This window comes from Panthera tigris, chromosome C2 (assembly GCF_018350195.1).
Source record: "Panthera tigris isolate Pti1 chromosome C2, P.tigris_Pti1_mat1.1, whole genome shotgun sequence".
Lineage (NCBI taxonomy): Eukaryota > Metazoa > Chordata > Mammalia > Carnivora > Felidae > Panthera > Panthera tigris.
In genome coordinates this window covers 15,842,058-15,865,628 of record NC_056668.1, presented here as the reverse complement: position 1 = coordinate 15,865,628, position 23,571 = coordinate 15,842,058, and the positions used below count along the sequence as shown (strand labels likewise).

General features: G+C 38.2%; 1 protein-coding gene across 5 annotated transcripts in view; it reads left to right on the top strand.

The window, feature by feature from the left end:
- Nucleotides 1-23,405, top strand: part of USP16 (ubiquitin specific peptidase 16) — a 27,465-nt gene extending 4,060 nt beyond the window's left edge. For 4 of the 5 annotated variants that reach the window (XM_007075041.3, XM_007075042.3, XM_042998783.1 and 1 more), the window contains 16 exons: nt 1,316-1,494; nt 4,462-4,565; nt 5,378-5,481; nt 6,404-6,588; nt 7,619-7,714; nt 8,997-9,127; nt 9,462-9,549; nt 10,628-10,706; nt 12,477-12,568; nt 12,922-12,978; nt 13,888-14,064; nt 15,676-16,339; nt 17,436-17,530; nt 18,656-18,742; nt 22,718-22,874; nt 22,962-23,405. In XM_007075041.3, coding sequence (XP_007075103.2) covers nt 1,316-1,494; nt 4,462-4,565; nt 5,378-5,481; nt 6,404-6,588; nt 7,619-7,714; nt 8,997-9,127; nt 9,462-9,549; nt 10,628-10,706; nt 12,477-12,568; nt 12,922-12,978; nt 13,888-14,064; nt 15,676-16,339; nt 17,436-17,530; nt 18,656-18,742; nt 22,718-22,874; nt 22,962-23,086 — 2,420 coding nt within the window. In that variant the 3' untranslated portion in view covers nt 23,087-23,405. The remainder of the gene's footprint in view (nt 1-1,315; nt 1,495-4,461; nt 4,566-5,377; nt 5,482-6,403; nt 6,589-7,618; nt 7,715-8,996; nt 9,128-9,461; nt 9,550-10,627; nt 10,707-12,476; nt 12,569-12,921; nt 12,979-13,887; nt 14,065-15,675; nt 16,340-17,435; nt 17,531-18,655; nt 18,743-22,717; nt 22,875-22,961) is intronic. The other variant, XM_007075043.3, reaches the window with a different exon arrangement.
- Nucleotides 23,406-23,571: the final 166 nt, after the last annotated feature.

The window sequence follows — 23,571 nt, the reverse complement described above, 5'->3', positions numbered from 1 at the left end:
ATACGTATTTTCAAGGCTCTTTTGGTTCTGTTGCCAAAATGCCCTCCAAAAATATTGTAGTAATTTACAGGCCTGCTAGTAGTGAAATAAAGTGCCAGTTTCCCCAACCTTTATCAATACTGGCTGGTATCATTTGTAAAAACCTGCTGATTTGCTAGTTGAAAAAGAGTATTTTCTTTTTTTAGTTTGTGTTCCTTTGGCCACTTGCTGGGATTTAGTAGTTTTTTAATATGATCTCATTTATATTTATTTTCTTTTGGTGCAAGTTCATTGTGCGTAAGCTAAATGTGCCACTTGACTGGTTTCTGAACCTCTGGGGTCCTTGAAACAACTGAAGCGCTTTAGAGTGGCTTGCAGAGCTCTTTATTGATCTGGTCCCAACAGGGTTTTTGGTCTCAGGTCTCATTTTTATACACATGTGACTGCCAGTCTGAGGAGACAGTATGACATTTTATACCTCCGTACTCTGTTCATGGGATGTGGCCTTTTCAGTTGTTTTTCACTCCCTGAGTTCATAGCTTCAAGTGTGAGCTTTGAGGTCAGAAAGATGTGAGCTCAAATTCTGGCATAGCCACTTAGTAGTTATGTGATCTTGGGCACTAAATCTTAGTTTTCTCATCTGTCTTTGGGGATAGTAGTGTCTTTCTTTTAGGGGGGGAATCTGATAATTAAATGAGATAGTGTATGCAAAACATTTAGTACAGTATTAGGCTCATAGTAAGTACTTAATATCAGAACATTTTATTACTGTTATTAAGGCTGTACAGATGTTACCTCCTGTATGTAAACTTTATTAATTTTTAGCCCTTCTTGTACTGCGCTAGCACATTTTGGAGATTCTTATGTGTTTATTTATTTATCTGCTTCTGCCAGAATATAAGCTGTTCAAAGAGAAGGGCTGCGACTTGGTCTTTTTTAGGTTCCCTGGCCTTTACCACAGTGCTGGCCCTGTGATAGTTTTATTGCTGACTGAATGAAGGACCTTCTCCGTGAACCTTTTAAGATAAAGGGGATAATTAATATGATAAAAGCCTTAATTTTAAAGGAAATAGTTAAATAAATTGAAGTGATTGGAATTGGAATGGTGATGGTTGTACCTAGGAGTTCAAAAAACAAAATTTCAGATTTGTGTAAACTCTCTTTCTCACATAATCATAATATTCAAACATCAAACAGGAATTTAAGTTTTTAGATTATCTAACAGTCTGTTAATGGAGTAAATTCATTTTTAATGTTCACATGAATGGTAAGTTTTGAGATTAACTGCAGAAAGCCATATTTTACCTCACCTACTCCTTTTTATTTGTCTTAATAGAACCTACGTGCAGACACATTAGAAAAGGATTGGAACAAGGTAATTTGAAAAGGGCCTTGTTGAACGTGGAATGGAATATTTGTCAAGATTGTAAGACGGACAATAAAGTAAAAGATAAATCTGAAGAAGAAACGGAAGAAAACCCTTCAGTTTGGCTGTGTCTTAAATGTGGCCATCAGGTATGCTTAGGTTTTGATCAACATGGGTTTTGTAAAACTCTTTGAATTTATTTTCGAAGGTATTACCTAAAATCGCAGTTCGGGTGAGTAGGCTGCCAGCTGGCATAGGCCCTGTTCCCTGGAGACCAAATCTGGGGACTGAGGTTTGTGTATAGGTGGTTTACTGCAGAGTGTTTCCTGGTACCACAACCTGGAGGAGAGTTAGGGAAGCAGGATTAAGCACAGAGAGAAGTTGAACTAAAGTGGAAGTGCGATGGGGCCTCACCTGATCCCATGATGAACTCTGGCCTTCAGAGAGGTTCTGAATTGAGGCAAGGGGCCAGGCGTTTGTACTTGTGCGTAGGCTAAGCATTGGATGCGGGATGCCCCTGAGAAGGGGGACTAACCTTAGGCAAGGCAACTCCATTCCACTGAGGATAATTCCTGGGGATGGACAGACTGAGCTGTGAGCTGTGAGCAGGCCACATTTATGACAGCTGGGGGATGGGTAACTTCATCGTGGGGGATGGAGGGTATCTAGGTAACAGAACAATTGACAGATATTGCCAGGGTGCTGAAGGTCAGGGACTCTTAGTTTCTGTTAGTGGTGGCAAGTCAGGTTCATATTTTGGGCAACTGGGCTGCTAGGCATTCCTGTCATGAAGCTTTAAGATGAGGCAGAGAACTTTTGTTTTCCCTCTTCAATTGAAATTTCTATTGAGATAATTACAGATTCACATGCAGTATAAGAAATAACAGAGATATCTCTATGTAGTTTGCCCCATTTCTCCAAGTGGCAACATTTTACAAACGTCATAGATGTCTGTAGAGTTTTGTCACCTAAGTACATTCATGGATGCACCACCACAGTCGAGATACCAAGTAGTTTGAAATCACACGGATCTCTTTGTTGCCCTTTTTAAATCATACCCACTTCTCCACTGCCATCTCTCGCCCAGGCCCATGACAGCCACTAATGTGTTCCCTATTTCTAAAATTTTGTCATTTCAAAAATTTTACGTGAATGGAATCACACAGTATACAGCAATTTTGGATTGGCTTTTTTTACTCAGCCTAATCACCTGAAGAGTCATCTAAATTGTGTGCATCAGTAGTTCTTTTTTTTATTGCTGAGTAGTGTTTCCTGGTATGGATATACCTGGTATATCACAGTTTGTTTAACTGCTCTCCTGTTGAAGGACATTTGGGCTGATCCCATTCCAGATTTGGTGATTACAAATAAAGCTGCTATGAACATTTGTGTACAAGTTTTTGTGTAAACTTAAGATTTCCTTTTTCTGGAAAAATGTCCTCAAAGCGCAATTACTAGGTCATATATTAATTGAATTTTTAGTTTTTAAGAAACTGCCAAACTTTTCCAGAGTAATGTTTTTTTATTCCTACCAGCAGTGTATGAGTGATCAACTTTCTCTTCATTCATGCTAGCATTTAGTATTGTCATGACTTTATTTTAACCATTCCAATAGGGGAATAGTGATAGTTCATGGGTCAGACAATTTGACGATATCTGAATGTTAGCAAAGAACATATTTATTGTATTTGAAAGGTTTTCACTGAAGGTCTTAAGTATATAGGTGAGAATTGTTACTTCAAATTTTCCAGGATACATTTCTTATTATATATTTTATTTTGCTATCTTTTTAATTCCTAAGGGTAAGACAGTATCACTATCAAGTGTTAACTTTTGTCCTACTCTAGTTACCTTTTGCCCTGTTAGCAGGTGATTCTCTCAAGACAGGGCATCTCATTCTTAGGTTTCAGGTGATCTCAAATGGTGTTATATTTTTCAAAATTAATGTCAAATTTCAACTCATTTATTTTAGAATCGAATGTTGAGTGGGATAAATTAAATCATTAGTGTTGATATCATAGTTAAAAGATTAGAAACCATTGACGAACATTTCCCCTTCAAAGTATGTTTTTCGTTATTATAGAAACAGGACCACTTCTGTAGTGCAATCCAGTGGAGTTAGTTGGTGGCCTGGTTCAGATAGATACACAGGGAAGATATATCTTAGCAGTGATTTGACCAGCAAAAAGCAGAAAATCCAGTCAAGTTCTTTTATGAATAGGCCTCTACATCTTGTAGGTGGAAATCTCCCATTTACTTGTTCAGTTAATGCTTATTAACCTCCTTCCATTTGCTACATTTTTTGGGTAACAGAAAGATTGATTCTGTTTTCTGGACTTTCAATATTTATGGTCCAGGGGAGGAAAGGATACAAACATTGGTAACTTTATTTTTTTATTTATTTATTTTTTTTCAATATATGAAATTTATTGTCAAATTGGTTTCCATACAACACCCAGTGCTCACTTTAATGTAAAGTGGAAGATGAAGAATGCCACAAGGAATTTACACCATGTTTTGTAGGAGTTTGTTTACAGTAAGACTACAGTGTTTTCTCATCCGGGAGAATAAGCATAGGCTTCTGAGAGGAGGTGGCCTTTGAGCTAGATCCTGAAGACTGGGTGGGATTTGATACAGGAGAATATGGGAGTTAACCCTGGAAACATAGGTTGAGGTCAGATGGTATCAGGTTTGTTAATTAGGGGTTTCAAAGCAATTTGTAATTTTTGAATGGAGTGTATGAACAGAGCTTTGTTTTAGATACCAATAAACTGAAAAATATGATTGTGAGGAAAATGCTTAGGAAGCCGTTAAGTTGCTCACACCATACCTACTGAAAGACTTCATTAGCGTGGTGTAGTTGGGACTAGAAAGGACAAGTTGGAGACGAAGAGTGCTTTGAGTGCACAGTTCCTAAATACCTTCTTCCTGAGTTGTCCTCAGTTGCCTGTTCCTATTTAAGTTTTCACAAAATTTGGAGTCTGTCTAGAATCTAACACCTTATTTCCAAAATTGTAAGAATGACAGTTTCTCAGGCCACTTCCTTGTGCATTAGGGATTATGAATTCTCTTGGTGAACGACTGTGGCTTTGAGGTTTATGATTATGATTCTCTAGGGCTGTGGCAGAGATTCTCAGGAGCAGCATGCATTGAAGCACTATATGACACCAAGGTCCGAACCTCATTGTCTGGTTCTCAGTTTGGACAACTGGAGTGTATGGTAAGTTTCAACTCTTGTGCCTGTCGGTTGACTGGAAACTGTTTGAAGTATTGGAGAATGGGAGTGTTTGAAATGTCTCGGGAGCAAGAAGGTTTAAATTTTTGTAGAATTTGTTTAAATACCATCACTTATGGAAGGCTAGAGAATGTCATATTTGCGTGCCTTTTGCTTAGTATTGTACACACATAGAAATGGTTGCGTGTGGAAGACATAAATCTTTCATTCTTTTGTTTTTCTTGCTTGTGATACTATAAATGGCATGTGGTCGGTTATTATTTAAAAATTGGGACGCTGAAAACAAATTTCAGATGAAGTGAGAATATAGTAAAATTTTGACAGTTAATTTGCGTGAAAATCAACGTGGGGCTGGTGTGTGTATTTCCTGTATTGTACCATCATCAAAACAAATTTTCACATCTTTAAAAACCATTTACACAGTGGTGTACATTGAACATCATCTGTCAGTTGTAAGATTTGTTAATTTTGATGATGTAGATCTATATTTTGAAATCTGTGTAGAAAAAAACTTTTGACTTTAATATTGTAAATAGCCATTTCAGTAAAATATTTGGAGTTTTTTTCACCCTGTCTGTCTGTAGCCATGGTTCTGGCTAACCTTACTAATGGTCTCCTATTAGTAAATCTTGGACACTATGGATAGTCTTCTTCAAGAAAACACAGAATTTTTATTTTCACTTTCTTTAATAGGATAAATTGGTTGTTACACACTTTGGGTTCCAGGAATTATAATTTGTCCCCTTTTTTGGTTGACACTTTGTCACTTTTCTTCTCTGTGATCTTTTGGGACACAGGTGTTACCTATGTGATGATGAGGTCCAGTATTGTAGTTCAAACAGATTGGGTCAGGTGGTTGATTATGTTAGAAAACAAGCTGGAATTACAACTCCAAAATCAGGTAAAATTATTTATTTCTCAATATACTCTGTAATGTTGACTTGTATATCTTATCTGTCTTATGAATGTATTTAGATTAATTTACCGTACTACTTGGCATTACATAAACCTCAATAACATTAATTGTGGTTGATTTCAAACTATGAAACTATTTTTGGTTAAGAATGTAAAACAGTGGGAATAGAGATAAGTATGTGTCAGAAGGAAATCTGAGGAACAACCTAGTCAGATGTGATGAAGAGTCTGTGATGAGTCTGGAGTAAGTAACGAACAGTGATGCCCTTTCTGTCGGGGCCTCGAGGTACACCTGCCTCATACTGAATGTATTTTGTTACATTTGGATGATATACAAGTGAAGTGCTTGTAACTCCTTCAAAAGGCCAGATATTTCACAGAGTTTCTTCATACATAGTTAAATTGGGTTGGCATACATCATCTGCTGCTTTAAGCTTGTTTTGATTTTCACAGTCACAGAAGTATCTTTGGCACAGCCAGAATTGTTTGTTCCTAACTTCAGTATTTGTTTTTGACCCATGGAATTTCATTTAAAAATTTATTTCATGTCTGCATTCTTCACTTGATTGTTTCATACTCTAATTTCATAAAGTAGGATGTGCTTGCTCATTTGCAAAAAGCTTCTGTGTAGTAAGAAAGGAAAGATTTGTGCCAGACATAAACTGTTCGGTTTTATTTGTCAAACTGTTGCTTACATCACTTCTGAATTTTTTTTTTATTGATTTTTCTCTTTTGATGGTAATTTACTTATATTTGTTAGAAAACATTTAAAATGAAACAGCTGGTGAATAATGATGTTGGGTAAAATTCACGAATTCTAGTACTCTGTCCCAAGTATTACTTTGCATTTGGTATAGTTGTACTGCACATTTTGCCAAATCCTTTTTCTTCCTTTTTTTTTTTTAAAGCAGCAAAAGATGGTAACATTGAACTTGAAAATAAAAAATTAGAAAAGGAGAGTAAAAATGAACAAGAGCGAGAAAAAAAGGAAAACTTGGCTAAAGAAAATCCTTCCACGAATTCTGCTTCCCAAATAACTGTGAAAGGACTCAGTAATTTGGGAAATACATGTTTCTTCAATGCAGTTATGCAGGTGCCAATGTTAATTTTTCCCCTATTAAGAAATTTTTTCCCCTCATAATATAGGATGTTTTTGCATGCTTGTTACTTAACAGTATTTTTTTCCCCCAAGTAATTTATTTCTGGGTTTTTAAAGAACACTTAAGGAAAGGTTGACTTCGCGTGACAATAAAACACTGTGCTAAGTATTGGGGTGCGTTAGAGGCCATGCTGGTCTTGAATTCTGCCTTCATAGAACTTGCACTTGGGTGGGGGAAACACAGGATAACCTAGTACAAAAACAAATACTTGGTAGGGTAACTACTTCATGTTGGGTAGTAGGTAGTGCCCTTTTGTTTTTTTTTTGTTTTTTTTTTTTAACGTTTATTTATTTTTGAGACAGAGAGAGACAGAGCATGAACGGGGGAGGGGCAGAGAGAGAGGGAGACACAGAATCGGAAGCAGGCTCCAGGCTCTGAGCCATCAGCCCAGAGCCCGATGCGGGGCTCGAACTCACGGACTGTGAGATCGTGACCTGAGCCGAAGTCGGACGCTCAACCGACTGAGCCACCCAGGCGCCCCGGTAGTGCCCTTTTGAAGTGATGAGTAAACTCTAAACTGAAGTACTTATGAGCCAAATAAAGTAGGGAGAGTAGCATGCCATTACTTTTTGTTTCCTGAGATAGATATAATAAAGGCTGCAGTGTTGATAGTGATTTTCTGTTTCGATAGAATGGACACTTAAGAAATACTTGAATTATTTAGGGGCGCCTGGGTGGCTCAGTCACTTGAGTGTCTGACTTCGGCTCAGGTCATGATCTCACAGCTCTTTGAGTTAGAGCCCCACATCAGGCTCTGTGCTGACGGCTCGGAGCCTGGAGCCTGCTTCGGATTCTGTGTCTGCCTGTCTCTCTGCCCCTAACCCACTTGCATTCTGTCTCTGTCTCTCTCAGAAATAAACAAACATTAAGAAATACTTGAATTATTTAAATACTTGAATGATGAAATAAATATTTGATTTGCCTTTAAATAATTTTCCTTTTCTTTTCCATTCTACATTTCAGAATTTGTCACAAACACCAGTGCTGAGAGAACTACTAAAAGAAGTAAAAATGTCTGGAACAATTGTAAAAATTGAACCACCTGATTTGGCACTAACTGTACGTACTTTAAGTTTTTTTTTTTTGTTTTTTGTTTTTTTGTTTTTTTTTAAGTTTATTGATTTATTTTTGAGAGAGCTTGCAGGCGCGTGCAGGGGAGGAGCAGACAGAGAGAGAGAGAGAGAATCCCAAGCAGGCTCAGCCCTGCCAGGGCTGAGCTCAATGTTGGGCTGGATCTCATGAGCTGGGAGATCTTGACCTGAGCTGAAATCAGGTGTCAGACGCTTAACCAACTGAGCCACCCAGGCGCCCCAGGATTTTCTTTTACAGTCAGTAATTTTCCTCTCTGAATATACACATTCTAAATTACTATCATTATTACTTCTTAATGTTTATGTATTTTTGAGAGAGAGCATGAGCAGGGCAGGGGCAGAGTGAGAGGGAGACAGAGAGTCCGAAGCAGGGTCCGTGCTGTCGGTGCAAAGCCCAATGTGGGGCTCGAACTCATGAACTGTGAGATCACGACCTGAGCTGAAGTTGGACACTAAACCAACTGAGCCATCCAGGCATCCTGCCATTCTAAGCTATTTTAAAGAATTGATGCTCATTTTCACCTTTTTTGTTTGTTTTGTTTGCTTTTGTTTTAGGCTACTGAGTTAAACATTTTCAGGCTAATAGATTTAGCTTTTGGATTTATTTGCTATGTGTATGTCATATTCTACTGTGCTCTAGCGTTCAGTGTCCTTCTTGGGAAAGTTGTTGATATGCGTGAAGCCCTAGGCATACGTTATTTTTTTTTAACAGCTTTTAAGGTGACTTAAATGCTGTGTAGCCAAATGAATTTTACCCTATCAATTTTTTTTAAAGTTTATTTATTTTGAGACAGAGATAACGCGAGTGGGGGAGGGACAGAGAGAGAAAGAGAGGGAGAGAGAGAGAATCCCAAGTAGGCTCCACATTGTCAGCATGGAGCCCGATGCTGGGCTCAAGCTCATGAACCGTGAGATCATGACCTGAGTCGAAACTAAGAATCTGACAATTAACCAGCTGAGGTGCCTAGGTGTCTCCTACCCTTTTTTAATTATTCATATTTTGCTCTGGCTCTTTCAGTTCTTAGGTGGTAAGCTCCTGATACTCTAAAACTAAAATAGTAGAACTGAATTCTTCATCAATAGTCAGTGACCAGGAACTTTCTCTGTTGTTCCTGATGTACATTTTGAATTTTGAAATGGGACAGTTTTGTCAGGAACACTGGCAAATGCAGGCAATACTAGCTACATTTTGGTAAAATAAACGTTTCCAAAATTTGACTGAAGAAAGCAATTTTTATTCCCATATTCAGGAACCCTTAGAAATAAACCTTGAGCCTCCAGGCCCTCTTACTTTAGCCATGAGCCAGTTTCTGAATGAGATGCAAGAGACCAAAAAAGGAATCGTGACACCTAAAGAACTCTTTTCTCAGGTCTGTAAAAAGTGAGTATCTGCCTTGATTCTGTTTTCAGTGCCTCAGTAAGATGCTGAGAATTAATATGAAAAACTTAGTAGCGTTAGAAGTCAACCCAGTAAATGTATTATAGTGTGGTTTATTTCTTTTGGATTAAAAAATATGAACTTTATGTGAGAATTAAATCTGCCAAGGATGTTGGTGAACTAAAGGGATATTTTGAGAAACTGGAACACTCTGAGATTTTGGATACAATCTTAAGATTTTTGTAAAAATAGTTTCATATTTTAATAGACTCATCATTGCTTTTTTTTCTTTCTTTTTTCTGTTTTGTTTTCTTTCTTTATCTTTTATTTTCTGTAGAGCAGTACGGTTTAAAGGCTATCAGCAGCAAGACAGCCAGGAGCTGCTTCGCTATTTATTGGATGGAATGAGAGCAGAAGAACAACAAGTTAGCATATTTCGACCCGTATATTTTATGATCCCATCTTCATTAACTTGTCTGTCATTTGAGGTCTTAAGGATTGTTAAAGCAATGAAAACTAGTTACTGAGGCCATCGTATTTAACATTTTTTTTCTATACCAGTGTTTTCAACCAGTATGTTTTATCACTAGAATGAATGAAGAGAATTAGAAACGATTCTCCTTTTCATGATGCTCTGTTTTCCTTGCTGGTTAGAGCATTATTGTTCCTTGGGAGTTCTATCGTACTAGCCTACACCAGAGAGCTCCAAAGCGTTGGAAAATGTTTCTCCCAAAACAGTGCCCAGTTGCAGCGCATTCCTACTCTTATTCTGAGTGTGATTTAACACAGCTTTTTGAATCTAGGAAGTGCGTTCACTTTTAAGAGTCAGGGAGCATAGTTACATTTAGAAATCTCTGCAGATTGCCAGGATATAAAGTAAAGTATTTGGGGATGTTGAGTATAACTAATGAATGTAATAATAAGACTAGTGATAACAAGTGATAACTAATGATAATATTCAGTTTGCTCTTATATTATGTCGAGCACTGTTCTCAGAATCCTATGTGCATTTCCATACTTGGTCCTCACAACCTTTCTGTGAGGTAGATGCTGTTAATCATTTTCTCACTCCATAGATTGTGAAACTGGGATGTAGAAAAAGTGCATTACCTGGTTGAGGGTCACCCAGTAATGATGGTGCTTGGCTTTGAGGACCAGAGTCCCCTGTAGCTCTCATTTAAACAGTCTGCTTCTAGGACATGATATTTCAGTGGTCTTTCCAAAGGAGGTGGGCATGTGCTGAAAAGCTTTGGTTTGAATAGATTAAAATCTTGAAGTAAGACAGTGCCTTTGTTCAGGGGTTAGTGCTTGTTTTATAATTCTTTTTAGCTCCTTGAATTAATTTTGAAAATGTGATTTTAGAAATACTATTTTTTATTCATTAAAGTTTGGGGAGCTAATTCTTGATCACTTTCTTGACTTGATTACATATTTTCTAAGGAAAACAAACTATAAACCTTTAAAAATTTAATAGTATATATATATCCATTTTATTACTTTTAGAGAGTGAGTAAAGGAATTCTTAAAGCATTTGGTAATTCTACTGAAAAATTGGATGAAGAACTAAAAAATAAAGTTAAAGGTAATGTCTGACTTTTTGAACTAAAACACTGTAGTTGAATTCTTCTGTATCTTAGGACAAGATATTGGCACGTGTATTTCAAATTCACAGTTATTAACATAAATTTTTCTTTATCACCATTGATTTAAAAAAAATATTCAGAATTCCAGGGGTGAATATTTTGGAAAAATTTAACTTTTGGTGTATTTTTATGCACTATTGTAGTGAAATTTTTAAAGGTAGAGCTAAGATGACATCACAGTTTTATATTTCAAAAGCTGAAACAGTTGACCCTTGAACAATGCAGAGGTTAGGGGTACCAGTCCTTTCCCTAGCCATTCCCACACAGTCAAAAATCTACTTATATAACTTTTGACTCTAAAAACTTAACTACTAATAGCTTACTGTTGACTGGAAGCCTTACTGATAAACAGTTAAGTAACACATATTTTATGGGTAATATATATTATGTACTGTGTTCTTATAATAAAGGAAAGAATGTTATTAAAATCATAAGGAAGTTAAAATACATTTTCAGTACTGTACTATATTTATTGAAAAGAATCGCACGTGGACCCGCACAGTTCAAACCCGTGTTGTTCGAAGGTCAACTGTATTTCTAATGAGCAGTGATATGTGAATTAGACTTGTCTGTGAGTTGTCAGTAGCTGGCTTATTAATTGTGCAACCAACTTCATTATTACGGTTTTGTGTGGCATTTAAAGGTTTAGGACAGATCAGTCCAATAGAACTTTTGTGATAATGGAACTCTTCCATATTTATGCTGTCTGATACAGTAGCCACTGGCCACATGTGGCCATTTAACCCTTGAAATGTGACTGGGGTGACTGAGGAGCTAAATTTTTATTTTTATTTAATATTAATATAAATTTAATATTCACAAGGTCTAGTGGCTACCATATTGTAAAGCACAGTTGTTTGTTTTTTTAAGTAGACTCCATGCCCAATGTGGGCCTTGAACTCTCACGACCCTGAGATCAAGAGTTGGATGCTCAACCAACTAATCCAGCCAGGCACCCTTGTAAATCACAGTTTAGAATCAACACATAGCACCCGTTTGCCTCCTTGGTGTCCTTTAGGGCCAGGCCAGTGACAGAGAGAATCCTGCCCTGTTGGCACTATCTGTCATCAAGTGTGTTTCTGTACAAATGGGTACACCTGTCATTTGAATAAGGGTGATGCATTTCTTGTGTTTAGAAAATTGGGTGACCAGGTAGTAAAATTGTCACCTTACACTAACTTACCAAGATTATTTCTGGGAACATAGAAAAATCAAAAGAAAGATTTTGTCTGAAACATTTTCTCATGGTTTTTTTTGTGTTTTGTTTTGATTTTAAATGGAGTTCAGTCTTAGAGTTCATAAAACAAGTTACATGCGTTTTCTCCTATGTTTGCTGCTGAATATTAGAATGGTAGAGCTAGAAGTGGTCTTGAATACCGTGTAGCTTAGCCCCATCTGTTCATGTCACTAGTGGGGATATTGATAGATAGAAAGTCTCACTGACTTGCATGGTTTATTTTGCACTGACTAGATCTAGGGTGAGAACTTTTTCTTTTTACAAGACACGATTGTGTTACATTGTGTTTATGCTCAAAATTGGAATATATCCTGCTGATGATAGCATAAAAATAAAAATTATAGTAATTATGAACGGAAAAAGCCTGTGGGATCAGAACTAAAAATAAAATTTTAAAGTTAGGTAAGTAAATAGTTTTAACTTATTCAGTTAATTATATAAGGGTAATTGATAAATGTTTTTCCCTTTATAGATTATGAAAAGAAAAAATCCGTACCAAGTTTTGTGGACCGCATCTTTGGTGGTGAACTAACTAGTACAATCATGTGTGATGAGTGCAGAACTGTAAGTTGCTGTGGTGTGGACTGGATCCACACATTAAGATTAATGCAGTGTAGTTTGTGAGTTGTGTCCTTCAAAAACAGAAGTATCTAGTTTTATAAGCTGTTCTTGGTTCAGCTGCCCAAATCGGCATAGTTCTGTCCTGGGACTATGAACCCGCCCCTTAGATCTGAAAGGAGTTAGTTTAACATTTTAATTTATTTCCCCTAACCCTAAGTTTTCAATGCTGTATAATTTTTCATTTTCTTAAGTCTTTATTTTAAAATGTCCCCCTCCCCCCATGATCTTACTATATAATGTCTAAAGTGAATCTTTTTCTTCTTTTTACTTTTTTTTTTTTTTTTGGGTTGGTTAAGGTCTCTTTGGTTCATGAATCTTTCCTTGATTTGTCTCTACCAGTTTTAGATGATCAGGTAAGACTTACTCAACTTACTTTATTTAAGTAGATTTTTTTCCCCCTGTGTTAGCTTTTATAACGGAAGCCTCATCAATTTTTTTCCAAGTTTGTACATTAGCCCTTGTAGGAATTTTTAAACATATATTTAAGATAGAAGAATTTTAAAGATTTGAATAAAAATTAGGGTAAATATCTTTTTTTTAAAGAGGATAGTTGGTGTGTCTAGAATTCTTTATAGATAATTAACTTGATTGGTATACATATAGGGAAGTGTTTTCTTCATATTAAAAGTTACTATTTCTTTTCATTATTTAAGAATAAACACAAATCCTTTAAAGTCTTCAGTTCATACATGTTAATAAGAGTATGTCAATTTTCAGCCGTATCAATTTGGTTCCTATCAAGTAGTAGTTGGAGGAAAGAAAACACGCTATGAATATTGGATAAATCATTATTCAAATTAATATGAATGAGGGGTCCCTTTAATCACTGTTACTTAGTGATTAAAGTCTTACCAAACTTACTTTATTTTCTCTTTTTCTAAAACTCTTTAACGTGGAAAGGAGAAAGATAAAAAGGGCTGCCTTAGTGGGACAAGTACATCACTGATAAACACGAAGTGCATTTAGAAACAGACACAGTTACAGTGTGATAGAGCATGTACCTAATAACATTCATTATGTTCCTTTCTAGTTAACTTGCATGTAAAGTTGTCTTTTGTACTGTTTTGTTTGGTTGCTTGTTTTCTCAGTATGTGAGGATTGCTTTCTAGTAATTGAGATGAATGAATTTTGTCTTGGATGTATTTTCAAACATTGTGGAAAGTAAACGTAGTGTAAAATAGGAGTAGAAAAATATTTAGGTAACATGAAATCTTTTCACCAAATAGTAGTTGTAAAATTTTATTTTTGGCCCATATTTTAAGAGTGGTAAGAAAAGTATAAATGATAAAAATTTGAAAAAGACGATGGAGGATGAAGATAAAGACAGCGAGGAAGAGAAAGATAATGACAGTTACATGAAAGAGAGGAATGACATTCCCTCAGGAACAAGTAAGCACTTACAGAAAAAAGCAAAGAAGCAAGCCAAAAAGCAAGCTAAGGTGGGTAACTGGGAAGAAAACTATGCTTTTCTAATTTTGTATCTGCGACTGTTACGTTTGAAGTCTGAGTGACTGAAAGAAAAGGTTGTGCTTTTTTGTTTTTTATCTTGCATTACTTGTGAGAACTTTTAAGAATTTTAGTTCATCTTAAACAGTTTTTTGAGTTCTTAAAATTTAAAAATTTAAAAATCTATAAAGATGTACAGTGAGAGGCCCCCACCAAGCCTGTCCTCTTACGATGTTGATGACCACTTAGTTTCATACGTGTCCTTCCACAGTTTTTTGGGAAATAGGATTAAATACAAATACGTAGTCTTGGTTTTTCCTCCTTTAAAAAATTATACGCACTGTTCTGGACCTTGTGTTTTGTTTGTTTCTACTTAATTAGACTCGTGGAGATTTTTCTGCATCAGGACACAGAGAGTCAGTTGTTTTAAACAGCTGTATGCTATTCTGTTTTATAGATGTAACCATAGTTCATTTAACTGTTCTCTGTTGATTTAGTTTGTAGTCTTTTGTTAGGTAATAACCTGTGCTCTGCAGGGAATAATCCTATACACCTGTCATCTGTAGAGCACATTTTGAGAAGAGGGATTGCATTTGTAATCCTCCACAAAGGTTGTACCAATTTATATTCCCACCAGCAGCATACGAGACTTGCTGTTTCTCTTCATCCTCAACAGCAGTTATGTTCTATGACTTCTCCCAGTCTGATGGAAAATACTATCTCAGTGCAGTTTTATTTTCCATTTCGTTTAACATAAGTGAAGTATGTTTTTGTGTTTGAGTCATTTGTGTTCCCTTTCCTTTGCAGTATTGTCTTCTGTCCGTTCTCCATTTTTCTTTCATGGTTTAACTGTTTTTAGCCAAAACACATTGGAAAATGTGTCCTGCGTATTGTCCTTCAGCCGTCTGGAATTACAGATTAGCCTCACAGGGACTGTCATTTTACCTAGAGTCTTCAGGCATTCCAGTGACAAGAGTGTGCTGAAATGCCTTCCCCTTCTATGTGGAAATAGGCTGCAAATGGGAAATAAAATGCTTCTAGGAAGGAAGTCCTTTGTCGTCCTCTGTACATGAGGCTTCCTTGCTTCCTCCCTAATTTTGGGGTATTTGTTTCCTGGAATGTTCTCCTCCATCTTGCCCAAAGCAGTCCTGTACTTGTGCATCCTTGAGTTTTCAGTTTGCTTTTTCTTCCCTCAGTGAACCTTTGACCCAATAATCATAACTCGCACGGGTATACCCCTTCCTGTTGTGTGTATAGTCAGACTCCCTGCTTGGTTCCATACTAGTCTGCTTGGGTGTACCAGTTACCGTCTCATCCACTGATCTGTCTAGATCACTTCTCTTAGAGCACAGACCATGCCTTGCACAGTTTTATTTGCCCTGTGTAATAGTATTTTGATGATTGGTGATGGTTTATTCCTGCTTTAAAGAACTTTCTTCATAATTTCTTTGATCCCTGATAGTAAAGGAACTTTTAGGATCAGAATTCTGGGAATGAACTCTTCCTTATAAACTTATTTTGGATTGGTAAGCAAGAAAACCTGATGTGGTACATGCATACTTTCTCTTCCTATTTTTAAAAAACGTTTTATGCTTTTTGCACAGAACCAACGAAGGCAACAAAAAATTCAAGGAAAAGTTCTTCATTTAAATGATATCTGTACCATTGACCATCCTGAAGATAATGAATGTGAGGTTGAAATGTCACTTCAGGGAGAAGTGGATGTTAAATCCAACCATATCTCAGAAGAGGAAATCACACATAAAGAATATTGCGTTAATCAGAAAGATTTGAATGGCCCAGAAAAAATGATAGAAAACAAAACTGACAATCAAAAATCCACAGAGGAAGTAGATATGAGAAATGTCAACATGGATAATGATTTGGAGGGTCTGGCCTCTTCTCCCACTGAATGTCCTAGGAATTTAAGTGGTGCCTATCTGACAGAAGGGAACAGTGGAGAAGTGGACATTTCCAGTGGTTTCAAAAACCTTAACTTGAATGCTGCTCTTCGACCTGATGAAATAAATATAGAGATTCTGAATGAGAGTCATTCTCCTGGGACCAAGGTGTATGAAGTTGTAAACGAAGATCCAGAAACTGCTTTCTGTACTCTTGCAAACAGGGAAGCTTTCCATACTGATGAATGTTCAATCCAACATTGTTTATATCAGTTCACCCGAAATGAGAAACTTCGAGATGCAAATAAACTGCTTTGTGAAGTATGCACCCGGAGACAGTATAGTGGACCAAAGGCAAACGTAAAAGGTATTTGGAGTCTCTCACTGAAAGTGAAATTCATGTTCAGGGGCCCGTTTTGCACCGCATAGGTAGAGTACTGCTATTGTAGTTGTATCAGGATTTGGACGGCATCTGGAAGTTCCTTCTCCTGTGTAAATATTTTGGTAGAAGGATGGACAAACAGATTGAAGTGGCTGGTGCTGTGTGGCAGCCTGACAGCAGATAGAGCGGGACAGTTCCCTCTCCAACACCTCTTTCTGTGGCCAAATTATCCCCCTGGGATTTATCACAACAGGGTCCTTACCCTTACAGATAGTGGCTACTTCTTTGCATCCTCAGTTTCCTGTCAGCATTTGTGATGGCCCTCATCTCCTTTGTATCCAGGAAGCTTCACTTCATCAGTGTACTCATGAGATATGCCCAGTGCCAGGTACTGGGAGGACAGCGCTTTCTTCTAACCTCCCTCAAATATACAACAGAAAAATACTGACAATTCCCTTTCTCCCCAACAGCCCCCCCCACCTTTTTTTGAGCTTGAGTAAGTGGGGTAAGGCGGGATTGTGGATTCCTAAGGATTCTTCCTAGAGTTGTTGAAACATTTTAAAGGTCTAGTTTTTTATTTATTTGAATGTCAATACAAATAGTAAATTGTGTTGATTTTATAGCAGTTCTGTTCGCCTTAGAGCAGACATCGACAAACTGTTGTCCACAGGCCGAGTTTGGTCTGCCATCTGTTTTTGTATGGGGTCTCGACATGTTTTTATTGATGAGCATTTGAAAGTGATCCGATGGTAGTACTAAGTATGAGCCCCAATTAAATGGTATCTGCCCAAAAATGATTTCATTTTTTCCCTCAGTAGACTGTAGTCGTACTCATTTGTTACTGTATTTAGAATTACATCAGTGAAAAGTTGTGGGAATTTGTGGAAATTTTTACTGATACCTACAGCATATACTTAATTTTGCCTCTTGGTCCACAAAGCCCAAAATATTTATTATCTGGCCCTTTCCAGAAAGTTTAAAGATGATTGCTTGAGATGTTTGAAATGATTTTACAGTAAATGTGAATGCTTTAGAAATCTAAAACCATTTCCACACTGCTAAAATTTCTTTTTTTCTTTAGGTGACAGGAAACATGTTTATACCAATGCCAAAAAGCAGATGCTAATCTCTGTTGCTCCTCCTGTTCTCACTCTCCACTTAAAGAGATTTCAGCAGGTACCCTTTGGTTACCTCAAATTTGTTTTAAATATTTAATGCTTTATTTGTTACTGTCTCACTATATTCCTGTGTTTCTTTGGTTTTCTGTTATTTCTTAATTCTAACTTTCAAAAAGTAGAGAAGTAAGAAATATATACGGGTGTGACAAAAGCTTAGATGAAGATACCTGTCAAGGTGGAGGAGAAACTTAGGCACAATCCTTCCTCGATTTTACTAGAATTCATGTTGCTCTTTTTAGTAAAATTAGTATCTCACTCTATCCTTAATTTCAGGCTAAAAAAAAAAAGTCCAGTTTACTAGCTGTATTTCACAGTTAAGAAATTAGTGCTATTTTTCTGTTGGGTGTGTGGTACGTTATTTGTACTGACCCTTGATAAAAAGACATTGATACCTTGGATTTTCATCATTTTGGTGACCCTGTTTTTTTCTGGAAGACTTTTACTGTAAGCAGTACAAGTTTTAAACTCAGTTCCAAATTTCCAAAGAACCTTAAGAATGTATTCCCTCCTGTGGTTGTTATATGGGTTTGATTAATTGGGTGGGTGTCTCTGAAATAAGCACTAAGCTTGGGTAGGGAGGGAGGCTCGAGAGGATGTGTTGTACAGGAAAGTATTTTCCAGTTGTTGAGTTTTAAGCACTTAAAACCTCTGGTCTAATGTGGCTTTTCTGGATGGCTAAAGCAGAAACACTGAGAATTTTCTCATGGGAGTAGTTTTTTTTTTTCTTAAGTTTATTTATTTACTTAGCATGCATGCATGCTTGGGAGGAGCAGAGAGAAAGGGAATCCCAAGCAAGTTCTGCACTGACAGTGCAGAGCCTGAGGCGGGGCTCGAACCCACAAACCACGAGATCATGACCTGAATTGAAATCAAGAGTTGGATGCTTAACCGACTGAGCCCGTGTGCCCTGGGAGCAGCTTTCTTAATCTGTTGGGGTGTGGGGTGTGTGTTTGGTGTGCACTTCGCAAAAATCATTTAGTGGTCAGAAAGAAAAGAGTCTCCTGAGAAGACTGAGCTAGGGTTTGATGTTGGTGTTCTTTTGTGCATTGGGTGGGACTACAGTTTACTTAATGTGTACAACTTTTCTAGGAAAATAACTCAATCTGTTGTCTCTCTTTTTTAGGCTGGTTTTAACCTACGCAAAGTTAACAAACACATAAAATTTCCAGAAATCTTAGATTTGGCTCCTTTTTGTACCCTTAAATGTAAGGTAGGTGAAAGTGGTCTTTTTGGGAAAATCCTTTAAAGGGAAATCATAGCTTATTTACCAGATACTCCCAACAGTAACTCACTGAAGTATGAGGTTGATAAGAATGAATAGAGTGGGTCTTTGATCTTTGTACCATTACAATTTCAAGATCTGTGATGAATCATTTGGAACATTAGGTTGTTAATTTCAGTTAATTTTTTGAATCTCTATTAATTGTGGCAGACATTGTCTTGGGAGCTGAGGACACAAAACTAAAGATCAGCAGATACATTAAGTAATTTCAGTTAAAAGAAAATTTTTTTTAATGTTTATTTGTTTTTTGATAGCGAGCAGGGAAGAGGGAGAGAGAGGGAGACACAGGATCCAAAGCAGGCTCCAGTTTCTGAGCTGTCAGCACAGAGCCCAATGTGAGGCTCGAACCACAAACTGCAAGATCATGACCTAAGCCGAAGTCAGAGGCTTAACTGACTGAGCCACCCAGGCGCCCCAAGTAATTTCAGTTTAATATGGTTGAGTGTTATAGACACAGAGCGGGGGTGGTATGCACTTAACCCAGTATGTTGGTGGTTCAGGAAATGCTCTGTGAAGTAGACCACACCTTAACCACTCTTTACAGGAGTAAGAGTTAGTGTGATGGGTCAAGAGGAAGTTCAGTTTTCCAGGCAGAGGGACCAGCCAGAGCAAAGACAAGTAAAATGACATGGTGGGGGCTAGGGACTAGCAGTAGAAGCAGTTGTAGAGCTTCTGGTACAAAGCTAGAGAATGTTGGGAGGTGAAGCCAGAGCAGTGAGATGCAATGAGGTTTGGAAGATTATCATGGTGAGCAACTTGGGCTTTATTAGGTATGCAGTGGGGTGCCACTGAAGAGTTTAAAGCAGTGGGGCGACAGCCGGATCTGTGTTATTATACGAGTTACTTGCTGAAGCATGGACGTTGGATTTTAGGCAGGAGCTCTCTAGTTTGGAGGCTGTTGAATTAATTTAGTGAATAGATGGTGAGAGCTTAATTTAGGATAGGAGAGGGCAAGCTTGAGAGAATATTTCATGGGGTAAAATTATCCAGACTCATGACTTATACAGGCTCTGGAAGCTGAGGAAGAGGCCTTGAAATGGATGGTAAGGGTAGCGCAAAAAAGAGTTGAGCATGATTCCTGAGGCCTGGCTTGAGTGACGAGGCATCTGGTAGATGGGAGTACCATTCATTGAGGTAGGAAATACAGGAAGAACAGGTTGGGAGGTAGAGAAAGGATAATGAATTTGGTTTTAGATACACTGAATTTCAGGTATTTTTGAAATACTCAGGGGGACACATTTAGATGTGCATGTCTGAGGCTCAGGGCAGAGAGGTCAGGTCTGGAGATAAAGATTTGGAAATCAGTACATAGGTGATGGTTAAAACTATGAGGCTAGGATCCCCTGTGTAGAGCATGGAGAAAGAGAAGAGATGGTTAATGACAACTCTGGTGAGCATAGGGGTGTAAGAGGCCTATGTACAAGAGGAGGACACCACCAACGATCTTGACAGATCTCCGTGTTGAAGAATTTGGACAATTGGAGAAGCTGTGTTTATATTCGGATTTCAAATGCTTCAGTATAAACAGTAATTTGTGTGCAGAATTTGAAATGATAGAAATTCTCCTATCCTCCCTCCCAACTTAAAATTTTAAAGTTCTCCAAGAAAGGTATTTCAGAGCTGGTGGGCAGAGTGAATTGTAATTGTTTTTATATTATCACCATGGTGCAGGGCCACGTTTGCCAGTAAGCAGAAATACCTTTGGTTGGATTAGTTTGAACACAAGGGTATTAGGAATCCATTGTTTGCCTACATTGCCCTGCGCTCAAGCTTAAGGGAGAAGACTGGGTGGCCTCAAGTGTCAGCATATCAGAGAAAAAGACCTAGAAAGTATTTGTGGATTAGAAGGTATAGAGGTCATGGTAAAATTTTTAAGAAGTATTGGTGACTTCAGTGGATTGAGCAATGAATGACAATATTGGAAATAAAGCATATAGGTATGTTTGAGGCATTGTTGAAAAGGAAAAGTGGTAGATCAATTTTTTTTTTTTTTTTTTTTTTTTTTTTTTTTAAAGTCTGGGAAACTTAGGTGGGTTTGCAGAGCAAGAGGAAAATCTAGAAGTTAAAGATACAGAAAAGAGAGATTTGACTGAGCAAGACCCTGGAGGAAGCCAGAAGGGCGGGGATGAGGACATTAAGTTGGACTGTTGTTTCCGAACAAAAGGGACAGGATACTTCATCTTCCTGAGAATGGGCAACTTACGGTTGGGTAGGTTTTATCTGTTTTCCTGAAGTGGGAGGTGAGGTCAGCTACAGAGAATAATAAAGGTGATAAGGAGAGGCTATAGGAGTGGTTAAAGTCTGGGCCCGTTGCTGTGAAGGATAGCTGTGGAACTAAGGAGCTAACTAAGGAACAGGTTCCAAGATTACACAGTCACATGGGGGACCCTCATGAGTCCTCAGTGAGTTTATCAGTCTGCAGGGATATGTAATTTTGCTTTCTGGCAACACCAAACAGCAGCTGTTTGGGTGTGTGGTTGGGAAGGCTCATCGTAGGATTCAGAAAGGAGTTTTAATTAAAAAAAAATTTTTTTTTAATGTTTACTTATTATTGAGAGACAGAGACAGAGCAGAAACACAGGAGGGGCAGAGAGAGAGGGAGACACAGGATCAGAAACAGGCTCCAGGCTCTGAGCTGTCAGCACAGAGCCGGATGTGGGGCTCGAAGTCACGGACCGTGAGATCACGACCTGAGCCAAAGTAGAGGCTCGACCAGCTGAGCCACACAGCCGCCCCTGGAGTTTTAGGATCAGTGTGTTGGCAAGGCTGGTGGTGGGTGTTAAGAGAGATTATTTGTAAGACTGATACACATGGTTCAAGTTCTCCAGCTTTAATATGCTTGTCCTTTGGGCATCAGTAGGTCTTGGGTGGGGGTCTAAGATTCTGCATTTCTAATAAGCCCTCAGGTAAATGCTGACACTGCCGTTCTGTTGCCATCTTGAGCAGTGAAGACACAGACTTGATAGGGGAATGAGGCCAAGAGAGGCTTCCTCGGCCAGGAGAAAGTGAGGACTCCAGGATCCAGTTAGGTTAGAGAGAGGGGAGATCGGTGAGAGGAGAACTGGAAGAGTGGAAGCCTTGTGAACGGAGACTAGAAAAGTGGGAAGACTTGAAGTTGAACAGTTCTGGGCCGAATCAATTGCAGAATATAGGCCTGGCACTTAAAGTGGGATGGCAGGAGAAATCCTGAGCAGCTCACTGAAGGACACTGAAGTCCCTAAGGAAGCAGACAGGACTTGGAGTGAAGGATGAAGTTCTTCTGTGAAGAGGGGGCCACAGATTAAAGAGACGACAGTATTATTGACGGATAATGATGCCCATTCAGGGGGACTTGTTACAAGAGAACCTAAGTGGAGTAGTTGTCTGAAAGCAGCCCCAGCTCAGAGAATGCCTGTCCTTGTCACCAGCCATGTAGCATATGGGGTCTTAAAATAAGCAGCCTCCACCATCTAGCTAGCGGAAGTGAACCCTTGAGGAGCCAAATCTCTGAGGAACATTTGTAAACATAAGGGGTGGTTTGGGCACGACTTAAACGCGATCCTCTTGCTGTTAAAGGCTTACAGTCTCGGCAGGAACTGGAACGATAGAGCTGTTAAGGTATCTCGCAATTATCAGAGCCCAGGACTCCTATGGAAACTGGCAAGTTCAGTTACTGAAGTATCTGGGCCGGGAAGCTGCAATTGAGGCAAGTGGCCTCTGGTTTGTGATTCTGGCAGACCGCAACGGTGACTTTCTAATAAAAACCTAAGTGTGACACTACTCTGTAGGGGGAAAATAGTCGTCAAGGTCAGACTCATGAATGATTTTACATTCTCAAAGGTTAGAAAGCCTTCGCTTAAATTACCTTGCCCATGGCATCTATAAACGGGACTAGAACTAACTTCTGAATTCTCATTTTGAAAGAATGTCGCGGAAGAAAACACAAGGGTACTTTATTCCTTATACGGAGTCGTTGAACACAGTGGCACCATGAGGTCAGGGCATTATACTGCCTATGCAAAGGCAAGAGCTGCCAACAGTCACCTCTCTAATCTTGTTCTCCACGGTGATATTCCACAAGGTAGGAGGGCGTGGGAAATTCTGGCATTCAGAGGATTATGGCCAAACCAAAAAATAACGGAACTTTCCATTTGTTTTCTCCTGACAGATTTTGAAATGCAGTCAACCAAAGGGCAGTGGTTTCACATCAGTGACACGCACGTGCAAGCTGTGCCGACAACGAAAGTCCTGAACTCACAGGCGTACCTCCTATTTTATGAGAGAGTACTGTAATCGTTTCGAAAAGTGCTTTCTCCACAAACAAGTTTATAGCTTTTAAAGTGGCTCTAATTAATAAGCGAAGACTGACTGTAAAATGTTTAATAAAGAAGCGAAGGCTCTAAGATCATGTTCACTTAAATACATGCCAGAAGAAATGTTTATTAAAATATTGAAGGGAAAATACCTAAAAATTTACAGTGGTTTTGTATTGTCATAGTGGTTTTTATTCTTGCTTCCAGTTTCTGGAAAGGATTTTGAACCCCAGTCCTCTGTGCTTAAATATGTCTGGTTGATGGGTTGTAACACATCAATAAATCGACTTACCCCCAAACCTTGTTTTGTTACTTGGAAGATGTAAAGTTGTGTTCTTACTCTACCACGTAACATTTTAAAATACGTTTGGCTAATGAAACTTCAAATGTATTTTTAAAAAGTGTTGACTTTATAAGCAGACATTAGATAATGGCAGTAGTACATACTTGGAAGAAGTCTCTTAC